The sequence below is a fragment of the Phaenicophaeus curvirostris genome, chromosome 1 (genome assembly GCF_032191515.1).
Source record: "Phaenicophaeus curvirostris isolate KB17595 chromosome 1, BPBGC_Pcur_1.0, whole genome shotgun sequence".
Classification (NCBI taxonomy): domain Eukaryota; kingdom Metazoa; phylum Chordata; class Aves; order Cuculiformes; family Cuculidae; genus Phaenicophaeus; species Phaenicophaeus curvirostris.
The window spans coordinates 95463745-95487484 of record NC_091392.1 but is presented as its reverse complement, the minus strand read 5'-3'; the positions used below and the strand labels follow the sequence as shown (position 1 = coordinate 95487484).

Genomic DNA, 23740 nt, shown 5'->3' with positions numbered 1-23740 from the left:
AAACATAACTCAAAACATTCTCCCAAATATTTCAGCACAAAAGGCTAACAAATGTGTACTGATATAGTCTGTTACACACATGAAAGACATAACTATATGAAAGACTCACCTGCCTAAATCCACCGTGTAACAGAATTAATTATACACACACTATCAAAACAACCATTCTGCACACTGCAAGTAAAAAAAGCAAGGATATTAAGCCTGTTTGTGCTATTCCAAGAGGAGTGTAAATGCCCTGAGCAGAGGATTTACAGCTTGTGTTGAATAATTTGTCGTATTACCCACATAATACAAATGCAACTGGTACCAAACCAATTTATTGCTGTTGCTTATCACTTACCCATTACAATTTTTAGACTTATAAAAAAGTCACAAAGCCCAGAACAAACAATTGTGCAGTTACTAAATACTGACCTTTCGGCTAGTACAGAAATGATTTAGGAAGGGAGACCTCACAGCAAAAAGTTCACTTGAAACACAAAGGGAAAATGTCCTGAGGAGTGCTTCCAGGAAACCAGAAATCTGTTCTAGTTGGTCCCATTAGCTGCTTACACCATTTGAGGTTTCCACATCTAATTTTTCACTATGGCTCCATCTTCCCTGCATTTATCATGAGAATTTTTCTAGATGATGAGGTGTCCATACCACTTTCTAGCACTAGTTTTACTCCCAGGGTTACATTAGCTAGATTAACACGCAAAGCTGTGTCACAAGGGAGAAGGAAATATCTGGGTTGGTTAGCAGAGAGACATTTCCTATGCCTGTGGCAATGGAAAGATTCTATTTTTCTGTAGACAGGCATGCTGTTTACATGCCAGAAAATAAATGCATAATGAGCTTTTTATCTCGACAGTCAGGTGCTACATTTATCCCATAGCAGAGAGTTTTACTTCCCTAAGTCCAACATTAAAGTTTCGCACCCAAATTTGGGATGCACAGCACTGAACAGAAATGTGTCTGAAGGCTCAGAGTCCAGATGTCATGTAAACCTGATCAGCTAAGTGTAGCATTGAACAGTGCTGGTGGAACACTAAAAAACAAGCTTTTCATAGTCCCAAAAGCACTTTAGGAAACAACTGGGAAACTGCAGCGAAACTCTCAACTTCAGGTGTTAGACAAGGTCGGCTGAGTAACTCCTGAAGCCTGATGCTGTAGGTCAGTCACAAGGTGTCACATCACATCCGCTGCCTTACTCATTCAAAGGGGACAGGATCAGACTGGAGGGGATCCCCCCTCAGCATTTCTCAGTCTTTGTAGACACCCAACCACCTCCTGTGTCCACCATATGAACTCGTGTTGCTACACCTCCCTAACACTGGGATTTCTGCTCTTCCAGAGAAAACATTGTTTAGGACGTGGCAAATCTGCTCAAGAATCCAAGCTTTTCTAGTTCCAGTTTTCCAGTTTCTCAAGTGGCTGGTCTGCTTCTTCTCAAACATTGGAGTTCTGCCAGGCAGCCAAACAAAATGTGTCTTATGAACATGAGCAGATTAACAATTTCTCTTCCCAGGGAAGCAAATGGTAAAAGCATCAGTTCATGGTTACTACGGCAAGTTGCAATAAGATTTAGCCCCTCTGGTGGCCAAATCAGTTTGGAAGGTGGGATTCTAAGCTGCAAATTAGGAAGGGCTTCACCAAGACAGGAGTGATGGAGGCAGGAGAGAGAGGAGCTGTTCACTCTAGAAAAATCCTTGCCAACAGCACTCCTATCCTATCAACAATAATATTGCAACTAAAATTCCTAAAATTAAGATACTGATCTCATATCCCAGTAAATACTACACAGATCAGTGGAAAAATACTCCTAAATAGTTCATTTGAGATCCTATCATCACTCCAGATCAAGCAGGATGAGTTTACCTTCATTTAACTCTGAATTCCAATCCCATTCTTCCAAACAGACTGGAATTTTTTTCTTACATCTCTTTTCACATCTCGATATCTGTAATAAGAAATAGTTGTTTAAGGAAGAGTTAGGAGCACAAGGCGGGGAGGAGCACTGGGCTTGCCTGGAGGTGGAAGGATGGAATAACCACTGCAGCTGCATGGTAGCAATCAGACAGTCTTTTGGGCTCCTGTCCAATACATGTGCAGGTTTGCACCCACGGCAGTCAGGACAAAAGAAAAGAACAGCTGAGCATGTGCAAGCAGCTACTTGAATCTGGACACATGGTTTGGAGGCAAAGCAGAACACGAGCAACCTCTCCAGTACAACCACTCTTGTGCACATTCCTGCCAGGACATTCAGGGTTGACAAGGAAAAAGCCCAAGTTTCTCTCATCCTGAGACTTCCCATCTCTCATTCCCCTCTGTTTTCTGTGCTGTCCAAGAAAATATTCTCCACTATTTCCATCTAAGCCTTGTGCTTTTCCCTAGCGCTGTTGTCATCACCGCAGAGTGCTCACTTCCAGGTTGGTTGGTCCAGCAAAGGAACAAACCTTACCAGGTAGATGTCACAGTTATCTTTTGATTTTTTATCCCAGATCGTGCTGTGATAAGGGAGGCAGAACAATGCCATTATTTATCAGCCCTACCTAAGGGTGAATTAGCTGAAATCCCCAGCAGCCTAATACAAATTCCACACAGTGAAATACCAATCACATTTCTCAGTCAGGCCCATAGCTTCACATTCTCTTTTTCCATGCATCTTGATGGGACGATCATGACGCCCTGCAAAGGAAGACAAGACACATCAGTGGGCTTCTCACAAGCTCCAGGCAGTGTGTGCCCAAGGTCTGGTTTCTGTGGAGATGCTGCAGACAGTCACCTCCTGTTTTTTCCGAGGCCTGCCTACTGGTGCCCAAGTTATTTGCCTTTCTTAGTGCAGCTGCCTTCTGATTTGGAAACAAGGATGAACTTTCACCAGAGCTGCTTTCACTGTGTGGCTACTATGACCCAAGGAGATTACGCCTTCAGATGATGGAGTGACTGCTGTGAAGTTTTGGGTATCAGAGAGGGAAAGGGAGCAGACAAGCAAGAAAATAGCAGTCTTCAGGCAAAATCCCTTGCAATGAGCAAGAGAGGGATCAGGAAGTGACTTATCCAAGACTGAGAGGAATAATGAATGGGTCAAGGAAGTCTGAACAGAAAATTCACAATCAAGAGGAAAGGAGCTGAAATAAGAAACACTTTAAGAGTAGGTGAAATCAAATTAAGCCACCACTCCCTCACCGTATGCATCCTTGCTGAAATAATAGTTAATTAACTGACCACTGCCAGAACAGGCAATCTGTTACATGCTTCACCTGCCAAGGAGCACCCTGCTTACATCTTGTTTTAAGTAAGCAGTGGGAAACACCCTGCTTCCTTTTGTCAATACTCAGATACATTGTTTTCCAAAAATGATTTACCAGGCTGCAACTAGTAAGGAAATCCATTTCCTTAAGGAAACCCAGATTAGCAAGGCCAGAGCTGCAATCCTATTCTTCCTGTTTGTCCAGGCAGCCACACTTTCCTCTCGCAGGCAGAGCGACTCAAAGCACTGAGCTCCTTTCATTCTCATTTCCATCAAGCCATCTCTATGTATCTTGTGGCAGAAGGCCCCTTGTTCCCTAAGGGAGATACTGATCCTTGCGACACATGGGAGCTCCAGATTGCCTCTCTCCCTTCAGCAGCCGGGGTGTTGACTAAAAACCATGCTACCCATGCATTTTCCTTCTAAGGCAGGGCAGACAGCCTGCTTCAGACTTGGTCCAGGCAGATTTTTTGTGAAGATAATGCACAAATGTCAGGAGATGTGCTTGCCACCCCAGCACCAGCACTGGTGAGCTTTCAGACCCACTGGAAACACCACAGAGAAAGCTTCTTCTGGCACACAAAATGATCGGCACACCATTAGACAGCTGATTGTACAGAAGCAGACCTGCAGAAGGCTGTGAGGGTTTCCAGCTGGATGTAATGATATTATGGCCATGAAAGTAGGAACATTCTATTCAGAATGAAAAATGGCACCAGGCTCTGGAGAGGCGGCAGCAGGTGATACGGAAAGTGAATGTTGCTCACTGCACATGGTCTCAGAAAACCACATTTAAGTGCTTATAACTTAAAGGCTGAACACTCTTTAGGCCTTTGCAGGTAATAAATACTGGTCATCAACGTGTAAATTCTTGTCCAGTGCCGATTCTGTCACTAAGTTCAGTCCATCTTAAGAAAAATAAATCCAGACAACACCCCCACTCCATACATCCTCTTAGCTTCTAAAATTATCCTGCACTTCCTCTCCTGGCATCTTGTTATGCAGCAGAGTTTGAGAAGAACAGCTGCTGCTATGCTTTCAAAGTAAACAACATTATTGTTAGCAAGGGAGAAGCCAGGTGACACAGGAGAGAAGCAGGCAGGCACGTAGGACAGCAGGACAGGGAAGAAGTCACCTGGACGCATCCAGAAAGTCTGCTTTTCAGACTTGGAAATTGGAACTTTGGTGTGCAGAAGAAACATTCATGGATTAATGAAAGCAGAGGTAAGGATACAGGAAAAAAAAAAAAAACACAAGCATGCATTCAACACTTCTTTGGAGGCAGCTGGAACAGCTGCCTCCAAAAATGAAAAGTCATCATCATACTGCCATCAGAAGTGATAGTTTTTTGCAAAATCCCTCTTTCCTAGAAACCAAGCCTTGCCTCTTGAGGTTTTGAATACCCTCTCTTCCACCACCACAGCAATGCATGGAAATTGTTAGCTCTAGCAGACGCTTTACCATCCTGCCCTGTATGTCAGCACAACATAAAACTAAGAAGGACATCCTTGAGCATACTCAGGACAAAAGCACACAAAAAGAGGACACAGATGTAGGAACTAGACAATGTACTGTGATTCAAATAAAAGAGCAAACATCTTGACAGGTTCTGAGGAATGGGCTGTCAGCCAAAAAAACCAGCTTTTTATGGAAACCTTGAGGTTTCCCTGAGGAAACCTGCTCTTCTGCATTTGCTTAACTTTTGTAAAGTTAAAGGTTGCAAGTTTACTTTCTCTAAAGTAATTCAATGCTACTATCATTCCTCAGCCCTCACTGTTTTTCTCCTACCCAGCTCTGCCAGGACAACTTGCCTGATGGTTGGTAGCACACAATTCTTGACCTAGGTTTGTCAGGAGCACCTGAACCATGGCAAGCAGCCTTTCTGCATGGCAAAAATTCCACTTCTGCCTGGGAGAACCACAACTTGCTCTGTACCATGCTCAGGAAAATGATCCTGCTGGCTCTCTCCCTTCCCTTTGTGTGTGGAGAGGTGACCTGGCTGATCCCAGAGCACCAAATTCCCAGAAGAAGGAACTACTAACTCTCATTACTCAGAGTGACATATATCAGCAACAAGACTTGCACTTCTGGCACACAGATAGTGGAAAGTTCTTCCAAAACCATCAGTAGCAACCTCAGTTGTTCAGTTCTCAGTTTCCCTGAGAAATCAGGAGCAGGTGTTTATGTTGCAACCTCAAAACCTCCAGAGATCATCATCTACTGGCAGAACTCAGATATACAATAAACTGCTGCCTTTCACTCATATTGCAAGACCTAGGAAGTAATCCCATGACACTCAGCTCATTTAGGGAGATGACAGCGTTGCCATTTGCTTTTAACTAGATCCAAGTTTCTTACTAACATCTTTTAAGAAGAAAAGTGCAAGCTGACACCATGACAAACAAAAATTATTGTGGTTTCACAATTCACCTCAAAAGGTCATGTGTCTTAAAGAATACACCAGGTCACTACACTTCCAGCTCATGTGTGACGATTCCCTTGTGGATTTATAAAAGGTCACATGCAGTATCCTAAAAATGAAAGAAATCATATTGCCTTAACATTAAAAGTTTCTTTATTTGGCTTCTTTTCAGCAAAGACAAATACATAAAACAGGATAGTCAATACATCAGTAGATCATATAACTCCAGATAAAGAATAATCAAGCAACAAACGTGACACACACAATACTCTTAAAAATATAAAATACTTTTTTTTGTTTGACTGGTTTTATTTTCAAATCTGAAGTAAACCCCAACTGCTGTGGTCAAAAGTACTTCTGTAAGTTTATCTTTAAAGTTGTTTTGCCAAACCAAGCCACCCTACCAAAAAACCCCGAAGTCCCACTTTTGATACAAAAAGGAAAACCAGCTTGCAATGAGGCATTTCTGGTGCCCCAAATAAGCAGGGAAAATAATGGACCAGTTGATGTTTGGGCTGGATCAGTTTTTTTTGTTTTGTTTTGGTTTTTTTTTTAATTAAAAAATGTGAATCTATATAAATAAATAGTTCATATTGCACCTAAGACAGTAACAGCAACATCACTCCTTGCACCCTCAACGATATATGCAGATATATATGCACACACACACACACAACTTTTTGTCAGACTCCAGAAAAGCCCTTGCTGTGGAACCAACAAAATACTAGTTATGAACACTTAGTCATAAGTCTTGTATATGCCAAATCTTCTCTGCCGATCTTTTCAGATTGACCATTTGTACTCTTCGAGGGCATATGACATCAAAGGCACAATTCAAAACACTATGCACAGAGTAAGACGGAATATCTCAGTTGCACAAAAGACAAGTGGATACTGGTAGCAATCTCGATAGGATGACAGGCATTCACACAGAAGGAAGACTGAGAAACACCCTAAACATTAGCAGTTGTCAGCAGAACAAAAATCACCAGAAGACCCCCTGCAGTCCTCCCATCTGTCAGTAAAATGGGCCACAAAGTCAGTATGCCCAGAGGTAGGATTGTTTTTAGCAACCTTCACCCTGTTAAGCAGACATAGAGCCCTGGCAGGTGCCAGGCGGCAGAGGGTATGCCCTTCACAAATACAATATGCTGCAAGGCAGGGCTCAGGAGCGCTCTGCTCTCACAAGCAGCCTGATGCTGCACAGCAGGCAGTGGGGGCACACAACTGGAGTGTTAAGTCTGGAAATGATCGCATCAGCAGGTTTAGGCAGGCAGTGAGGGCCAACTAGGGGTAGGGACGGGGGGAGAGGAGCTCCAATCCTACCTGGGCAGGTCCCAACACATAAGAGCAGTGCAGTGTCTTTATCTGCCATCAAAACCACGGCTAAGCAGTAGGTCCAGCCTCTGTAAGACTTCCCACTGATGGATGTCATTGCAATCACAATAATGACACATGACAGTTAGCATATAACATCCCACACAACAAGATCCAAGTACAGAAAAGCAGATTTTGATCAGAAGAACAATATGTCTGTATTTAAAAAGATTATAAAAAGGTATGAAGACAAGGAGACTATTCCAAATACTGCATAAGATGACCATGAGAACCGCTGACAAACCCAGCCCATGCATTTTGACAGCTAAGCAAGAAGCAGGCTAGGGTATTAACAGAATTGTTTTGGAGAAAACAGAGAGAGAATGACAGCAAAACATAAAGGAAAGATCGGGATACCATTACCTCCATTGCTGGGCTTTGCTTCTATTTCCTCCTTACTTATATGTTAAAAAAATTCCACCCCAATGTTAGAAAGAAAAGCCAAATAAAATAAAGTACTCATAACTCTTCTTTCCCAGTTGTGGCTGCTACTGCCTTTAATCTGTCACCTGCTTGTAGCCCTATTGCTCTTCCCCAATAATTTCAGCAGATTTGGTGGGGTTTGAAACCTATTTTTTTGAGTCCAGCAGATCTCTTCAGAGAGAGTGAAGCAATAGTGTTGTTGAGACATTCACACACTCACTGAGGACAAGGAGTTGGATCAGCTGGATAAGAGAAGGAAAAAAGGATAATAGGAAGAGCGTGATGAATGCAGTGTTACTGCGTGTGAAATTGCAGACGTACGTTGGTAAAAATTAAACCCCTCTTTACTGCAAGAATAATTAGGCGGGCACTGAAAGAGGATCCTCAGAGAGTCTGCAGAGCTGAAAAAAACTAACTGGAAGAAGGCAAATACATTTTGCACAATAGCAGTACCAGTAGTGGCATGAGCAATGTAGATAGTGTCTGGCAGCAGAGGAGTGGTCCCTCTGGTCTTACTTTTTATGATTAAGTGTCCAGACTGGATAACAAACGTTGTGCTAGTCTTTTCAGTGGCGTCTAGATAGGGTAGTAGATGTGATGTATTTCCCCTTTACTGCTGTTTCTTTCCAGACAGTTAAGTAACTTCTTGTAATGTTGACTTCAGGCTGCTGGGCTGTAACAATCTGGGATGTCAAAGGAAATCTCCTAGGATCCTAGAAAGGAAAGAGAAAACAGGTAAAAGTATGAATCATACCCATTGTGTTGCTGCCTCAGGTCTTGCTGAGCGGTGTGATTGCCACTGGGGCTGTGGCAAGAAATGGACAGTGGGAAAAATGAGGAGGAACAGTCACAAAAATGCCCTTTGGTGATCAACTGTAGGACCTACCCTGCTGTATGACAAGTGTCACACCTTCCTAAAAGATGATGAAACAGGCTTCAGCCTGTGTTTCTCCTTGCTTCCTTTGTTCACTACAGATGATATCTTACCTTAAATTTAAGAACCTACCTTACCTTTAATAGAGACACACCTACCACACAATGTGTTGTTACATAGAAGGATCTGTGGCTAAACTCAGAATATCTCAGCCCAGGACCGTTTGTCTCGAGCACCACAAGAGATGCCTTCAGAGTCAAAGGCACCACCACTCCCAGTGGTCAGTACTCACTCCATCCAGCTTGCCCCACACTAACAACATCCCCTCCCAACTTATCTAAAGGAATACTCAGAGGAATGTTCAGTTCCCTCATTATTTTATTATGCTCCACGGAGGAATATTCTTAAAACTGCTGAGACTTTTTAGCTTCTTTTTCCTCCTCTTTTCTCCTTAAAAACCAGATTTTTTTAGAGAGCATATTTATGATGAAGTCTGAAAACAACAGTTATGGAAATGTCGTGCTATGCTACGCAACAGCATTTCCTCCTTGTTACCTGGATAAGTTACCTGGCTCACCAATATTCAAAGGCATTTATTGCCAGCAGAAGGACAGGAGCTGGCTTACGAACTGTTTCACCCTGGGAAGAAAACAAGTGATTCTGCTCAGCAGTAGCTGCCAAAGGACATTACCAGCGTAGACGAAAGCACAGTATTGATAAAGATGTTTTAAAACACAGGTAGTTTATATTACAGAAAATACTGATTTCTGTTTATGATTGCTGAACAAAAACCTGCAGTTATTACGGTACAACCACAAATGTTTATGTTTACTTAAACTAATGAAAACAGAGAAGGAGAAAACAGAATTACGCTGGAAGATTTAAATCGAAGCTTACTTCAATCACCAAGATTTAAAAATCTGTTGAGCTTACAGTACTTTACAAAAGGTAAATGCTAGATTTTTTTTTGTTTCCCCCTCCCAAAAGACTGTCTTCCCACCCTAAAATTATTCTAAATCACTCCACAGCTCTGACTACAGTGAGACAACGGTCTGAAGCAACGCTGCTATAAAACGATTCCTATCCTTTGCCCCATTGGCATTTGGAGCACACCCTGCAGACACACAGAAGCATGCCTTCAGCCAGTTTGCTGGTTATTCTGCCCTTTGCTTTCCTACCACTTTAAGCAACAGCCAGTCCTCCTCAGAGGCCTGGAAGAGGTCCACACAAACTTCAGAACTACATGCGCGCATCCCACTATAACACGTAGGGTGGGAGTTTGCAAAGATTGGCCTAAAATCCATTCCTGCCTGCAGGTAAATACTGGTGCAGAAAGCATGTTGCAGCACTACATGGCATCATCAGCCAGCTCTGAATCTGGCCACAGCCATCAGAGCTACTGCTAGACAGCACGCCCCACAACCTCGCCCATTGCCTCAACACAAGCACAACTTGAGATTCGCTTTCTTGGATCTCCTGAAAATTTAATTAAGCACCTTGGACGTAACTAGACAATTCTAATGCCCCCTTTTGAATGCAGAAACTGGCAGCTGAGCGCAAAGCCTCACTGTGTATTTAAGCATTAGAAAAAATAAGAAGGCATTTCCAAACAAGAGACATAGAATATGGTGTGACAAATTTTGTCAATTAGCATTAATCAGTTTGCATATAATAAGGATGACTTACTGAAAAAAGGCAAAACAAAGAAAAAAAGGTGGTCTCCATTCCCTACTAATACAATACCAAATTAATCAGGAAAGTTATTACACTGTTCTTTGTTTTTGTTAAACTAAGACCATCAACACCTGTTCAAACAATATTTCAGATTTAAAAAAAAATTCTGAAGTCAAAATTACATGAACATTTTTTAAAAAAATTGCTGCCTACCTACTACTAAACCATTTTTGTTAAATTCTGGAAACCACACACGCTGCAGAATTCACACTGTGACAGGGACATAAGGAACATACAAAGCCCTAAATGGATTCATAAACTGTGAAAAGCAAACTAACCTTCCTGGTTGATAACAGACAAATAAGTTTATTTATTGAGTAAATAGTTTAACATTTGGAACATTTTTCTGATGTTTGAGACCTAGATTATGACACTATCTTTATGTGGCTTGGAAAAAAATAATAAAACATACGATATCCTTAATTTTCACATAGAAGCATAAGAAAAACGTTTCCATCTCCTCATCTAATAACCCTGTATACAGCAAAGTATTTTGCAAAGAAAAAACATTTCAGAACTGAGCACATAACTATTTTTTACCAAGAAAGTAAATGAGAAATCAAAACAGGAAGGCAACTATCATTTACCACAGAAGTGCTTTTTCCCCCTCCGTTTCAGCTGCCAGCCATTTTATTTCCTGGTTAAATACAAAGCCCCATTGTTGGATTGACAAGGAGAATGAAGGACTAGAAAATTACTTCATAAAGAAATATGAGCACAAATATCATGCAAAGGATAGAAACTGTGTTTACCACACATAGTAAAGGCCTCCCTATTTGCAAAGAAAGGGCTCCAATTTTAGTAGCCTACACCTTGACACGTCTCCTTTAAATGGGCAGGACAAGCTCCAAGATGTTTCCTACACCGATACCTTCATCCAGTTGTTATCAAACAGTATTTATTTCATTATTCCAGACAAAAAGTCCAGTCGTACCCCAGGAGACCTGAATTCATCTGTGCGCCTTCCCCTCCTTCCTGCCCTGCTGCTCCTTCTCCCAGCTCTTCTCCGAAATGCAAAGCAGGATGAGGAGTATGCTTTCCCCAGCAAAACATGCTAGGGGAAAACACAATGAGAAAAAGAAAAAAGCTGCAGCTGTCTTTGTCCTCTGCAATGAAAACAGGTAGCACTAAATCACAGAAAGCTTAGAAAGAGCACCCATGCGCTCTATACATGATGTAGACTGGAGGGTACTGCCAGGCACATTTCTGCGAATAGAAAATTAGGTAACTTACTAGGGAATAGGAGTTGGCTGGAAGCAGCATGTGATTAAATCCAGAAAATATCTTCACTTGGCCTGCAAAATATTTTTATCTGTGGGAAAGCTGATGGGCAGTCTGCTAACAGAATTACCCCTCTGCTGACATGTCTTTGTGTGGTTTGTTTGTTTGTCCTTTCTCCCCTCATTATCTCTGTTTAAATACAACATTTGTACCATGTTTGGATTTTTGTTTAATGGATTTTTGTTTAATGTATTTTTGGGTGTTCTTTTTTTTATGTAGCGCTAAGAAGGGTAAAGGAATGAGGCTGCTGTAGCAAAACAACTTCCACTTAAACCACCACATATTTTTGCTATTTTGGGAAGTTCAAAATAGGACAAATATAACCTTCTACTCATGATAAAATCACATATGAGAGGAAAATGAGGAGATTCTAAAATGAGCCTACCCAGCTGGAACACTACTGGCAGTGACCCATTCTTCTGCAAGCAGGGTGCGTTATATCTGTCTGTGTCATGGAACAGGGAGTCATGACCCAAGTTCATCATCTGAGATGCTGGTATTTAGTTGGCATTTCAGGAAAACTTAGTCTGAAAAGTCCCCTAGAACCAAGCTGCTGCTATGTTGTTCTCAACTACCCAGTGTCTCAATAATAAAAATAACTGTACGTGAAAGTAAATCCACTGAAGAAACAAGCCAATTCATATATATAAAATAAGAATTCACATAATTCTTAAGTCAAAGCTTAGAAACACAGCCTTCCTCGAACTTATAAACACTAGAGGATACTGCTATGATGGCTCTTTCAGAAATAATTCCCATCTTTACTGTCAGCAAAACAATGGAAAGCTTGTAAGAACGTGCTCTTGCAAAGTTTCCCAAACAACTGAAATCTCCTGCATAAGACTTCCTTGTTTCCCAACTGTTCAGGACAACTTTGGCCACCAAAAATTAGCTTTCTGATACTTCCGTAGTACAGCTGATCAGCCAAGTTCCTAGTTGCAGCTTAACAGACCTGAATATAGTATTTTTAGCAGCCTACAAACTTCAAAATGTAATAACTGGGATGTCTTAAACCCCTATCCAGGTTATTGATTTCTAGCTAGCAACAGAGGTATTTTCAATCTTTCTTGTAGAACTTCTGTAATGTTCAAGGTACACTGAGGTTCAGTAGCTCTTTGAAGTATGGATAGTTGGCTGTATTCAGACAGAAATGCCTTGAAACAAAAACTTTATTGTTGCTTAGCCCAAGTTCTGTAAAATCTCCACCAGAAAGAAAACCAGAATGCTTCAATTTCCAAACAAGAAAACCCCGTTGCTATGTTGGCATTTTCTGCAAAATGTATTTTTTGGTCTGACTTAGTCCCTTCTTCTATGACTCTTTAAGTTTTCTTCTTCCAGGTTCACATTATCTGCTCAGTGTTCCTAGGTTGTATCATACATATTCAATAACAAGCTCTAAGAACTTTTTCTTGTTTTTATAGCATTTTAAACACAAATACACTATTTGACCATTTCTAAATCTTTCTACATGGCAAAACAGGCATAAGCTACTCAAGGCAGATGAACATACCAATGCTTAAAATAAATAAATAAAATCATTCTGGCTTTTATATCCACTTGTAAAATAGTTCTTTGTCACAGACTTCCATAAACCTCCAAGAAACTGTTTGTGTGGAATTTTATCCCCCTGGAGACTACTGGGTCCTGAGAACTGACTATCAAGATTTTAACTGACCATACTGAAATGTGAGTACCCTGCAAGCCTTGAGATATACAACTGATGCTGTGGAAAGCATTCAGGTTGAGACATGTATGTGCTAGCTAAGTCACAGGACTTTATTCATAGAATCATAGAATCATAGAATAACCAGGTTGGAAGAGACCCACCAGATCATCGAGTCCAACCATTCCTATCAAACACTAAACCATGCCCCTTAGCACCTCGTCCACCCATGCCTTAAACACCTCCAGGGAAGGTGACTCAACCACCTCCCTGGGCAGCCTGTTGCAGTGCCAATGACCCTTTCTGTGAAGAATTTTTTCCTAATGTCCAGCCTAAACCTCCCCTGGCGGAGCTTGAGGCCCTTCCCTCTTGTCCTGTCCCCTGTCACTTGGGAGAAGAGGCCAGCACCCTCCTCTCTACAACCTCCTTTCAGGTAGTTATAGAAAGCAATGAGGTCTCCCTAAAAGCCTTTAAAAGACTAAAAGCCTTTATTTTGCTTTCATCCAGGCACTTAGCTTGTTAACTGGACTGCTTTTTGCTGGCATGTTCCACAGTTAAGTTCTGTTAGTCAGACCAGGTAGGAAAAAAGGGTAACTTTTTACCAAAAGAGTAGCACTGAGAAACCTCAATGAAGTTAGGTCTGGTAATTCACTGCAGCCTGCTTGATGCTCTTAAATCAAGTTATAGGCACAATTAGATTTGCCTCTCTGAGTGGCAGAAGATGAAAATGTGAGTTTTTCCCAAAGCTTTTGCATCAGCTCTCATCACAAAGGCTATTCAGTTTGTTTCCAAACAAGTTTTTTGCTAAATATTCTGAAGATGCTTTATTTGGGATGTTTTCAGGGAGAACAGAAATGTATATATGCTGGTACACAAGGCAAATGCCCGAGGGATGAAACTTCAGCTTTGAGCCCCAGCTCTTCATCTGACTTCAACCATGGAAATGGGGGAAACTACAAAATAAAATAAAATAAAAAAAAAGCAAAAAAACCACCATACTCTTAATGGGAGAAGCATAAGAGAAAAAGCTTTGAAAGGGAAGGGTCCTCAGCCACTCCGATAAAATGCTACTGTTTTGCTTTAAAACCCAGTCATTTTGACAAGACTGGAAAGACTTTGCTGGTTACATAGCACAGAATGAAAAGTACTGAAAGCCCAGGTAACAGCCTCAGACAGACACTGGTATACTCCAGCCAGTGCCATTAGCTCTCTATTGAGCTGCTACAAAAAGTGAGTTCAGAAATACGTAGATAGGTGTTGCTCCTCATTCCAAAACAATGTGAGGATAACAGGGGACAAAACAAGAAAGGGCTTTCTGCAAGATGTTATTCTCTTTTGGGTTAATCGCCTGCAACCAATCCTTTAAACAGCACAAACATATTTCACAAGAGAGGGGGGAAAAAACAAGTCACTGCAAAAAAACCAGAGTACGATCCAGTGTGCTGCGTAGGTGGAAGGTGGCATCTCAGTTAATCAAAACCTATGATAAACGGGAAGGAACACAAACGACTCGTGCTCCTCAAATCCTGTTTTTGTTAATGACTATAATGAAACAGACTTCCACTCACTGCTAAGCACTGCTTGCCTAATTTACTCCCCTCTGCACGGTGAGCAGGTAATTACATGAATTATAGACCCTGTGACATGCTGCCACATGCCTGCAACAAGGAATTCAGACATCCTCCCAGGCAGTGGGGTGCAAGACCCCACTTCTCTTACTGGCACATGAGGGCTACAAACTCTGAGTTATTAGCTAAGGAAGAAAGGGCAGTGTTTTCAGTTTAAACACAAAATGCATTTTTGTGTTTTATGCTTTCCTTTCAAGGCAGGGATAAAGGGCTCTGTTTAAAGATTCCAAAACAATGTGTGGGGTCTGTTGTGTATCACAGCAGTGCCTCCACAGCCAGAAATCATGTCTTTCATGACCCTCGACTTGGCATAAGGATGTGTGAAATGGCTTGAGGGTTCCAAGTCTGGTACCTAGTAGGTAGTGCAGGGCATAGGAAACCTGCTGTGAAGCTAATCGCACTACCTGCTGCTAGCAGTCTTGTTATAAGCTATCACTGGAACCACATGCAGACATTGCCTGGGGAAGCACTAATACCCAAGGACCAAAATCATGCCAGAAGATATGTTAAAGTCCTCAAACTAGGTTAAGCATGAACAACATAGTCTTGTCAAGCAACGTTTCACTGAATGACTCTGCTCCTGCTTCAAGGCATCAGTACAATCAGTACATGGTTCTCCTCTGGCACAAAACAAAAGGGCTTCAAAACTCTGCAAGGCAGTACCTGCACTTTAGTGCTCTCTTTGCATGGCCACTCTCTGATCGGCTCTAGTGAGCAATCCCACACCTCTGCCCCATCAGCTCTACCTCAAATTTTCTCCTTCAAGGTCCCCTTAGTACAAGCTCATTTGTGTCTGGAAAGGTGGTTCTAGAATAAAGAGACATCTTTGCTCTGAACATTTCACCTCTTTCTTCTGATTCTTAAAAAAACCACCCCAAACTACTTAAGAATTAGCTACCTGCCCTTTACCTTCCAGGCTGGTCTGAAAATTCAACAGAAATTTCCTCTTCTGAACTGGTTATAGGATCAGAAGAAAGCTCGTATATGTTTTACAATTAAGAAGTTATATTTGAGGTGTAAGAAGCATTAATTTCTCTTTCTTCTCAGTGAAGAATTTTGTGTTGCTGGCAATAGCATTTTTACTAGATCAGCTCCTGTCAACAGCAAATGCTGTATGTTTAAGTTCACAACAGAGCTCCAATACTCCTGGAAATACTTCTTTAACTTATATCACATTATCATCATGAAAAAAGTAACTAAATAGTCAAATCTAAAGCCAGACACAGCATTTTGATCTAGTTAAGTAAGAGTGAACTACCAATGACCATGAAATTTCAGGATTTCTGAAGCCCAAGGCCTCCTACTTACTTGATTTTTTCCTTTCATTCTGTTATTATAATTAAGACTAGAAAGTTGAGTTGATCCATAATTAGGTTGTCACATATAAAAGGACGTTACACTGACTGAAATGTCTACTTAATTCATCATTAGGAGGCAGACTCATAGGCTGAGTTTCAGTGCACTTCTCCATCATAGTATACTGTTCATCTTAAAAATAAAAAGAGGGTTCTGTGGCCAGAAGAAAGCCTTTCCTTTCAGGGCACCTCACTCTGCACGAGCAGGTTTCTCTCCAGCATACCTTTTCTGCCAAATATTTTCTAAGCATACTCACTCTTGACACTTTTGTGGCCCTCCATAAAACCAAGAAAGACCAGTGAATTACTTCCACTGAGACTTCTGCATGAAAGCAAACCACAAGCAGCATGTTCTGCTCTGCTTGGATCCTTCCCTTATAGTTTGTATTCTCATATTGTCCCTCAGCAGTGGGGAAAACAGCTCTTAAAACTGTATGTAACTGAGGCAACCTCTAATAACTCTAAACACATTATCATAAAATTTACTTCTCAATATGACAGTCCCATGGTCCCCAATGGTACCTCAAAGTCTGTTCTTCTCTGCAGATGACCAGACTTGATTGAGCTGTACAAAAACCGTTGGTTTCCAGGCATCAGTGACTCACCACTTCAAACCCTTCTGCATATCCTCTTCCTCCAGCACAGTGTGATCAGAATTAGAACTATGATGACAATTAAAATCCCCACAGTAATCGTCAGCCAAAGTAACAAGGAACCCTTTTCTGTAAAAACAAAACAACAAGAAATACACCAAACTGAGCTAGTTTATAGAGGTGGTGGTGGTGGGGGAAGCAAAGAGTCAAGAGGATGTCTGATTAATGATAAAGGTTTCTCATCAAGATTGTGAAAGTTATTGCTAAACTACATGAAAGCAACAATTGCTCAAAAGAGAGAGTGAGCGTGTATCTCTTCAAAAGAAAAAACCACTTGCCCACAGAAAATGCTTGGAAAATGGAGAAAAGATGTGCTCGCAATCACCCATAGAAAAGAAAACTTATTTCCGTATCTGATACGGTACTTGATGCTCGTACATTAGCAGAACTTTATACAAGTCTTATGCTTTCTGAAAATTTTGTCTTGTTCATCCAGAATATGAGGTTTTTGTTTGTAAATTAAAAGTTACTCCTTTTACTCTTAGCACTGTCACAAAGGCTAAATTAACTTTCAGAAAAGACAACAAGCTATGTTTTGATGCCTACATGTAGTTCTTCTCAACATCTGAATGTAAATGTCCTTCCCTGGCTTGACATTAACCACTTAATTTGACTGCCATTAATCAAACTGATAATAAGGTGGCTTGTTTCAAATGTTCACTGATGTTAGTTGGAAAACTTCCTGAATTAAAATTTATTTGAATCAAACCAAAACTACCATGGCTTTTAACAAAACTAGGTTGAAATATTCATTTGAATTTCTTTTTCTCTAAAACAGCAGACTATTAAAACAACAAAATATTGGCTGATTTTTCATTCTCCTAGCAAGGAATAACGGTCTTAGTTTCCTGCTTTCTGAGATACACATTTCACTTTTAAGAACCCAAAGCAAAACAATATTGCATTTGAGACAAGGCAAAAATATTTCAGTGTCACTCAGAATTACGAACTCATTTGCTCTTCAGCTTTTAGAAAAAAGATACTAAAATTCAGATGTTATTCTTCTGCTGTTCCTATAGTAATCACTTCTTAAGCATGTACTTCAGGAATTGACACACAATCCTAAGCTGCTTCTCCTGTATTCCTGATTTCCAAGTGGTCTTCCTTTTAAGACTCCAGATTTGGAGAAACGTGAATTTTAAATCACCTAAGTCAATGTTCCTGTGTGAACTGAGAATGGTACTTCAGGTTTTAATGTTTCTATTTCTCATCATATAGAAGTGGAATGGAATGTTAGATGAAAATAAGTTAGCACTACAAAGTATTCAGATGTTACATTGATGTACTTGAGATTTCCTTATAAAAGTGTCTTCAACTGATCATCTTCCTATCTGTCTGAAAATACTGTTCCTCCCTGCCCATTACTGCAAGGTACCTCTATCTTAGCAAAAACATCAGAGAAACTAAAAGGTAATACACAGGTTAACTGTACCAAAACATGTAGTCAGTTTAACTGAAATGTTTCGTTAATTTTTGTTCAAAGATAGTTTGTTATTAATTTCAAAAATTCCACTTCAGTGTTTTTTAAGCAACCCAGAGTTTTATCTTCATCTATATAGGTATCAGGTTAGAAATATTTATATCTAACTTTGGACTGTCGAAGAAACTATGAAGGCCTGCATGACAAATGAAATTCAACTTGCTGTAAAACACATGGTACCTCTAAAACCCATACATCCCTACCTGACAAGTTTTGACTTTTTTCTCTCTTGGGCATGACCTCAATCTGTTATTGTCTCAAAGACAACAATGAAAGCAAAGTAAGATTTTCTTTCTTTGTTTGCACATGCACCTTCCATTTCCTCCTCTTTTCAGCAGATTTCTATCCAGCCACATGATTGCAAAACACGGAGGCAAAGACGATGCTACCAAGTAGCTTGTATCATTCACCTACCTCCTTTCATTTCCACTGGCAATTCAATGTTTTCCTTCGTGTTGCTTACTTTGCAGGTCAAGTCCTGCGCACCAATGCTCTGTGTGCTGGAGATCTCCAGTTTACTGGTGATGGACACTATCCCACTGGCGTGCCTAACTGTCTTTTGTGTAGGAGTAGAATTGAACAAGTTGTTCCAGGTGACAGTGGGCTCTGGGAGGCCAACAGCATTACAGATGGCTATCAAATGACCTTCGGAAATGTTGTAATGGACAGATGCATTGAGACCTTCCAACACACAAATAAGACAATCCATCACCACAGGGAGCATGTGGTTATGAGCAGTATTAGCAGTTAAACCACTATCAATAAGAACAAAGCTTACTGGGTCTGCACTGAGCCCCACGGCACAGGAATACAAGAAGAGTTGATTGGGTCAGATCCACCTCATAAGTGAAGTTATATACCCCAAAAGTTTCACTCAACCTGAAAAGCCAGGTTTTAAAATAATCTGTTAAAATAATATCATTTCTTAGTCCGTGCTGTTGTCCTGTCTGCTAATTCCCTATCAAAGGTAGGGTTTGGCACAGCAAATCACACCATTGGGGTTCTACCTGGCCCCGAGAGAAAACTGCAACAGACAATGTTGGTTTGCTCAAGTTCCAGCTGCGACTGCTCAGGGGCTTACAGAGATCCCACTCCTTGCTTTTTAGCTGCTGCTCACAGAATAACAATCAAGTACAGCCACCAGCCAAAACCACTACAACAGGCTTGAATATGACCCCACAGAGTATGGCTCACAGCAGTAATGCTCTGTTTCTACACCGTGTTCCACTGAGGGATGCTCCTACCACTGCAGTTCCTGAGTTTGCTCAAGGAAATGCTGTGGGTGGGAGAACACCTTTTTCCACTAGAGACATATCCCTGCAGAGAATCTCACCAAAGACACTCAGGCAGGTGCGTCCCGAGAAGGGGCCATGAGGAAAAGTGTTGAAGAGACACGTGTAACAGCCAGAATCATCCATTCTAGTGTCCCAAAAAGTAATACTTGTGTTATTGAGTACTAGACTTGTAAAATTCATTCGGTCTTGATAGGGCTTGTGAATCTTTAATCCATTTATGGCGCTGTATGTAGCTATATTATTGTGTGATTTTTCAGAGTCCTTTTGCCACGTCACTTGCAGAACATCCTTGGGTTCTGTTAGGGCACAGCTGAGAGTCACATTGTCGCCCATTACCACGTTTCTGTGTTCAGCCTGTGGAACCACTGCAATGACATGAAATAGTGAAATGGGCAGATATCGCTCATATTCAGAAGCCTAACACCAATTCTAAGGCCTGGTTTAAATACAGACACAGAATTTCCATCAATTACATATTGTTTCTAGGGTTTTGCCTCACCAGAAAATCCTTCTCCTGCATCCTCATAGAAATCATTGAGTTTAGGTTGATTTATATTGGCTGAGCTCTGGTTTTCTTTTAAACTGTTTAAAACAACAAGATATTCCCTATTTCTGCTCCCATCCCTGCAGACTTCCCATTGAATTTTTATCAAATCAGCTCATGGCTTCCTATTCTCAGCAAAGACTCAAATCTTGTTTCCTAAAAAGCCAGAAGAAGATTGAATGCACAAGGGAAGTGCACACCATGCTATTCTTCGAGAACCGAGCAGCAAAATGAGCTAAAAGGAATTTCTGGACTATGTAGCTTCAGATTTTACCGTGCATTTGAGAGAGAGGGAAAGAAAAAGAGGTATCCACTATATGAAGTCGTGAACTCAGGTGAACAATGGTGCCCAGTATCATCATAGACATGGGATGCTGTGTGTCCCTCCCATCTCCAAATGCTGCCCCAGGAGGTTTTGTGTCACATCTCTCAGCTCCGTGTCTATGTCTCAGTTATCTAACTTAGGTCAACTAACGCCAGCAATCTGTATTTCACCTATTTTTGCCTCTTACTCTGACTGTTGAAACCTCGAGAATCAGAAACCAGTTCCCCAACCATTTCCAGGCGGATTTCTGGAAATTCAACTTACCATTTGTCTTTCCAAGCTCAGCACAAGCCAAGCACAAAACCAGAGCTCGGAGTGTCATTTCGGAAGGGAAAATCTGCTTCATCTGAAGAAACATAAGGAGAGATGGAGGACTCAAAGACAGATCATCTACCAGTGATATCACGTCTCTGGGGTGCAAACATTAATGCTTTGTCATGTGAGAAAAATGTAGTTCTGGGGGCAGATTGAAAGTTTTGACAGATCTCATTATACAGCACAGAAAGAGTTCTGATCATGGTGGGAAAAAAATTGCAGGACAGAAATTAGAAAGGCATTAATCCACCAGTACCATGATGTACTGTTGCTCAGGATTAGCTGTGGCACTGGGAGAGAGGTAGGGTTAGCTTGTGAGATCAAGGAATAATTGAAAGTAACTCCTCTGAGGACTTCAGGGCTCCCCATCTGTTCAAAACTGCATGGATTGGAGAAATTTTGGGGCACACTGCACCTGCTACATAGAAATACATATTCCGAGTTGGGAAAGGGTTGTGTTGCTGCTTTTCCTAGTGAACAGCTTTGACCTTAATATTGCCACAATACAACTGATGCTTCTGTATTTAAGTAGAAAATTTATTTTGAACAAAATACCACTGTAAAGCACATCAGCTACACCTGAGCTTTTTGGTAATATCTGCAAAACTAGCTGGTGTGTCTTGGGTGTGTCTTCTGTCAAGAGCGTAAGTAAAGCCCAACTTTTTAAAGATTTTCACAACATACAAAAATAGATGGGAGAATCAACTGTAAAGCATTTTCTATGTTATCAAATGTCTTAAAAAAAGAACAGTGATGATGGAGGAAAGAAAAAATCTATTTAGGGAGCAAATTCCCAGCAAACTTGTGCACACCACGCATACACACACAACCAGAAGCCTGCCTTTAAATTTTAAACACACTGTGCTGAAACAACTCCTGATATAACTCTGCAGCTAACAAGCATGAATACAGACCAAGTTCTCATGTGTAAAAACAGGAAGAATCCATTAACAACAAGCTCAATGAATAATGAATTTTCCAGATAATACAGGGTAGCCAGATACTTGAGCATAGCTGTAAGAAATCTAGATAGACATTACTAAAAACGTGCAAAAAACAAGGACCAGCACAGCAAGTGGGAAATTTTGAGTTACAGAAGCATTGATAAATCAGTAAAATATACGCCAAGCCTGTACAAAATCACAGTTTTCAATAACATCCTTCTATTTCATTGCCTTAATACCTGTTGAAGTCCTTAGCACACCATTGCTCACATCCAGCACAGCTACAAGCTTTCATACAATAAGGAACCGGGCTATTGTGTAGCCGTATCAGTCACAGAAATAAAAAAAAAAAAATGTCCCTTTAGGTCACAAGCCCAATCTAGCACGTTACAGGGGAAAAGAAGAAGGGGATACAAACATGCACAAAACAAAACAAAACAAACAAAAAACAAAACCCACCTGAAAACACAAAAATCCTATCCGAAAAAAAAAAAGCCCCAAACCTAAAAGCATGTAAAAGCAGGGCAAGTAAAGATCAAATCCTTCACTGTGCCATCCATGCCTTCCCAAACCGCACCTCAGAGGTCTCCTGAGCCACTGGCTGCATCCCTGTGCTGGATTCACTAGCTCTCCGTGAGCTCCTGGGAATCTTCTCCAACTTCTTAAAACCTTATATACTTCTAACTACCAGGTCCTAAAACTTATCCCCGTTGACGTCTGGTGTCACACAAGCTTCAGAGGGCAATTGCTTTGTGAATCCGTTACCTTGAGGATCCTCTTGGTTAGAAAAGGCAGGGGAAGACTCCAGCACCCGTCGCAAGAGCTGGGAGCAGCCAGGACCTTCTCCCTCGATGCGCCTCTGCCTCCCGGAGCCGCCACTCGCCTTCCCAGTAATTAGGATGTTTTTTTTTCCTCCAAAAACCCAGCTCAAATCAGTAAACGCCCCCAGGAACGGCAGCCAGAGGGATGCTTACTCACAACTAGGTAGCTGGAAGAAAGGAGGAAGGGGGTAAACGTGTCCGAGAGCCTCAGATAGGCGGCAGCTCCTGTCCCCGACCCTCCCGGCGGCCGCCGTCTGTGACCAGCCCATCCCGTTTGCACTCGGTTCTCCATCCAGCTGTAAAAACTCAACGCCCATTTGCCCCTGGAATTGGCTTCAAAAGGTTTCCTCCCCTAACAATTTTCTCTTTCCCTCAGGGGTTATTAATATCAACCAAATTAACCAATTGATTTTGGAAGAAATGAAAAAAAAAACCTGACAAACAACTACTACTTGCTTAAAGCAAGGACGCACTAAACCCTGAAACACAGTGAGGTTTCAGTAATAGGAGGCTGTACATGCACAGTTCCAACAGCTCTCCATGTGGAGAGCTCCATCTTCATCACACTGCTCGTGCAAATCTGCAGCATCAAAAAATTCCTTCTAAGAAGTTCTAGTTCCAGGTTGCACCAGAGCTTTTTATTTTCAAAACAGGTTCTTTCCTGGTTTCAGTTCGAAAGTAATGATAGTCATACCAACAATGACTTTTTAGTAAAGACTTTTATGATAAAACACTAGAATTAGGATCCAATGGCAGGAATAGAATGTAATAATAATTATTATTATTATCATTATATAATTATTACATTATTATAATTTTTATATATTATATTATTATTATTATTATTATTACTGTTGTTACTAATAATAATGACCAAGAGCTGCAACATTCACCATCCAGATACTGGACTGTGAATACTTTGTGTTTCAGAAAGTTGTTGGGTGTGTGTTTGTTTGTTTGTGTTTTGTTTTTATCAGACCAGACCAGTTTCTTGAACGTATTTATTGTAAAGCTTCACTGGAAGTTGCATGACAAAGGTACCAAAGGTTTCCTCAACCTTGTAAATGTTTTGTGCTTAATTACCATAAACTGTAAGAAGTAACTGCTGATCAATAGTCCCTTTTTCCTGGATCGTCAACCCAGCTAAACAAAAAGTGCTTTTTTGCTTTTTTTTTTCCTGATGTTAGGCTATACGAAATTAGCATAAAAAAATCAGTGGAAGGTTTTATGGAAAGGAAAGGTCATTTTATTATACAAAATCTCCAGGCAAGTTGATTTATGCCAAATTTTGTACTCACAGGCTCTAGGTGTTCAAACGGTCTGGACAGAATCTTCTGTGTTCCTCTTCATTTGTGGCAAGAAGTTGTT

At 41.0% G+C, this 23740-nt stretch overlaps 1 protein-coding gene across 1 annotated transcript; it reads right to left on the bottom strand.

Annotated features, from left to right (window-relative positions):
- Window positions 1-5834: 5834 nt before the first annotated feature.
- LOC138726983 (OX-2 membrane glycoprotein-like) lies at window positions 5835-23740 on the bottom strand. The gene is made up of 6 exons (XM_069869103.1): window positions 23671-23740; window positions 20557-20638; window positions 19462-19788; window positions 18543-18809; window positions 16601-16717; window positions 5835-8173 (listed from the first exon to the last, which is right to left on the bottom strand). Exons 2-5 carry the CDS (start codon window positions 20636-20638, stop codon window positions 16605-16607), a joined length of 789 nt encoding a protein of 262 aa, XP_069725204.1. The 5' UTR covers window positions 23671-23740; the 3' UTR covers window positions 5835-8173; window positions 16601-16604.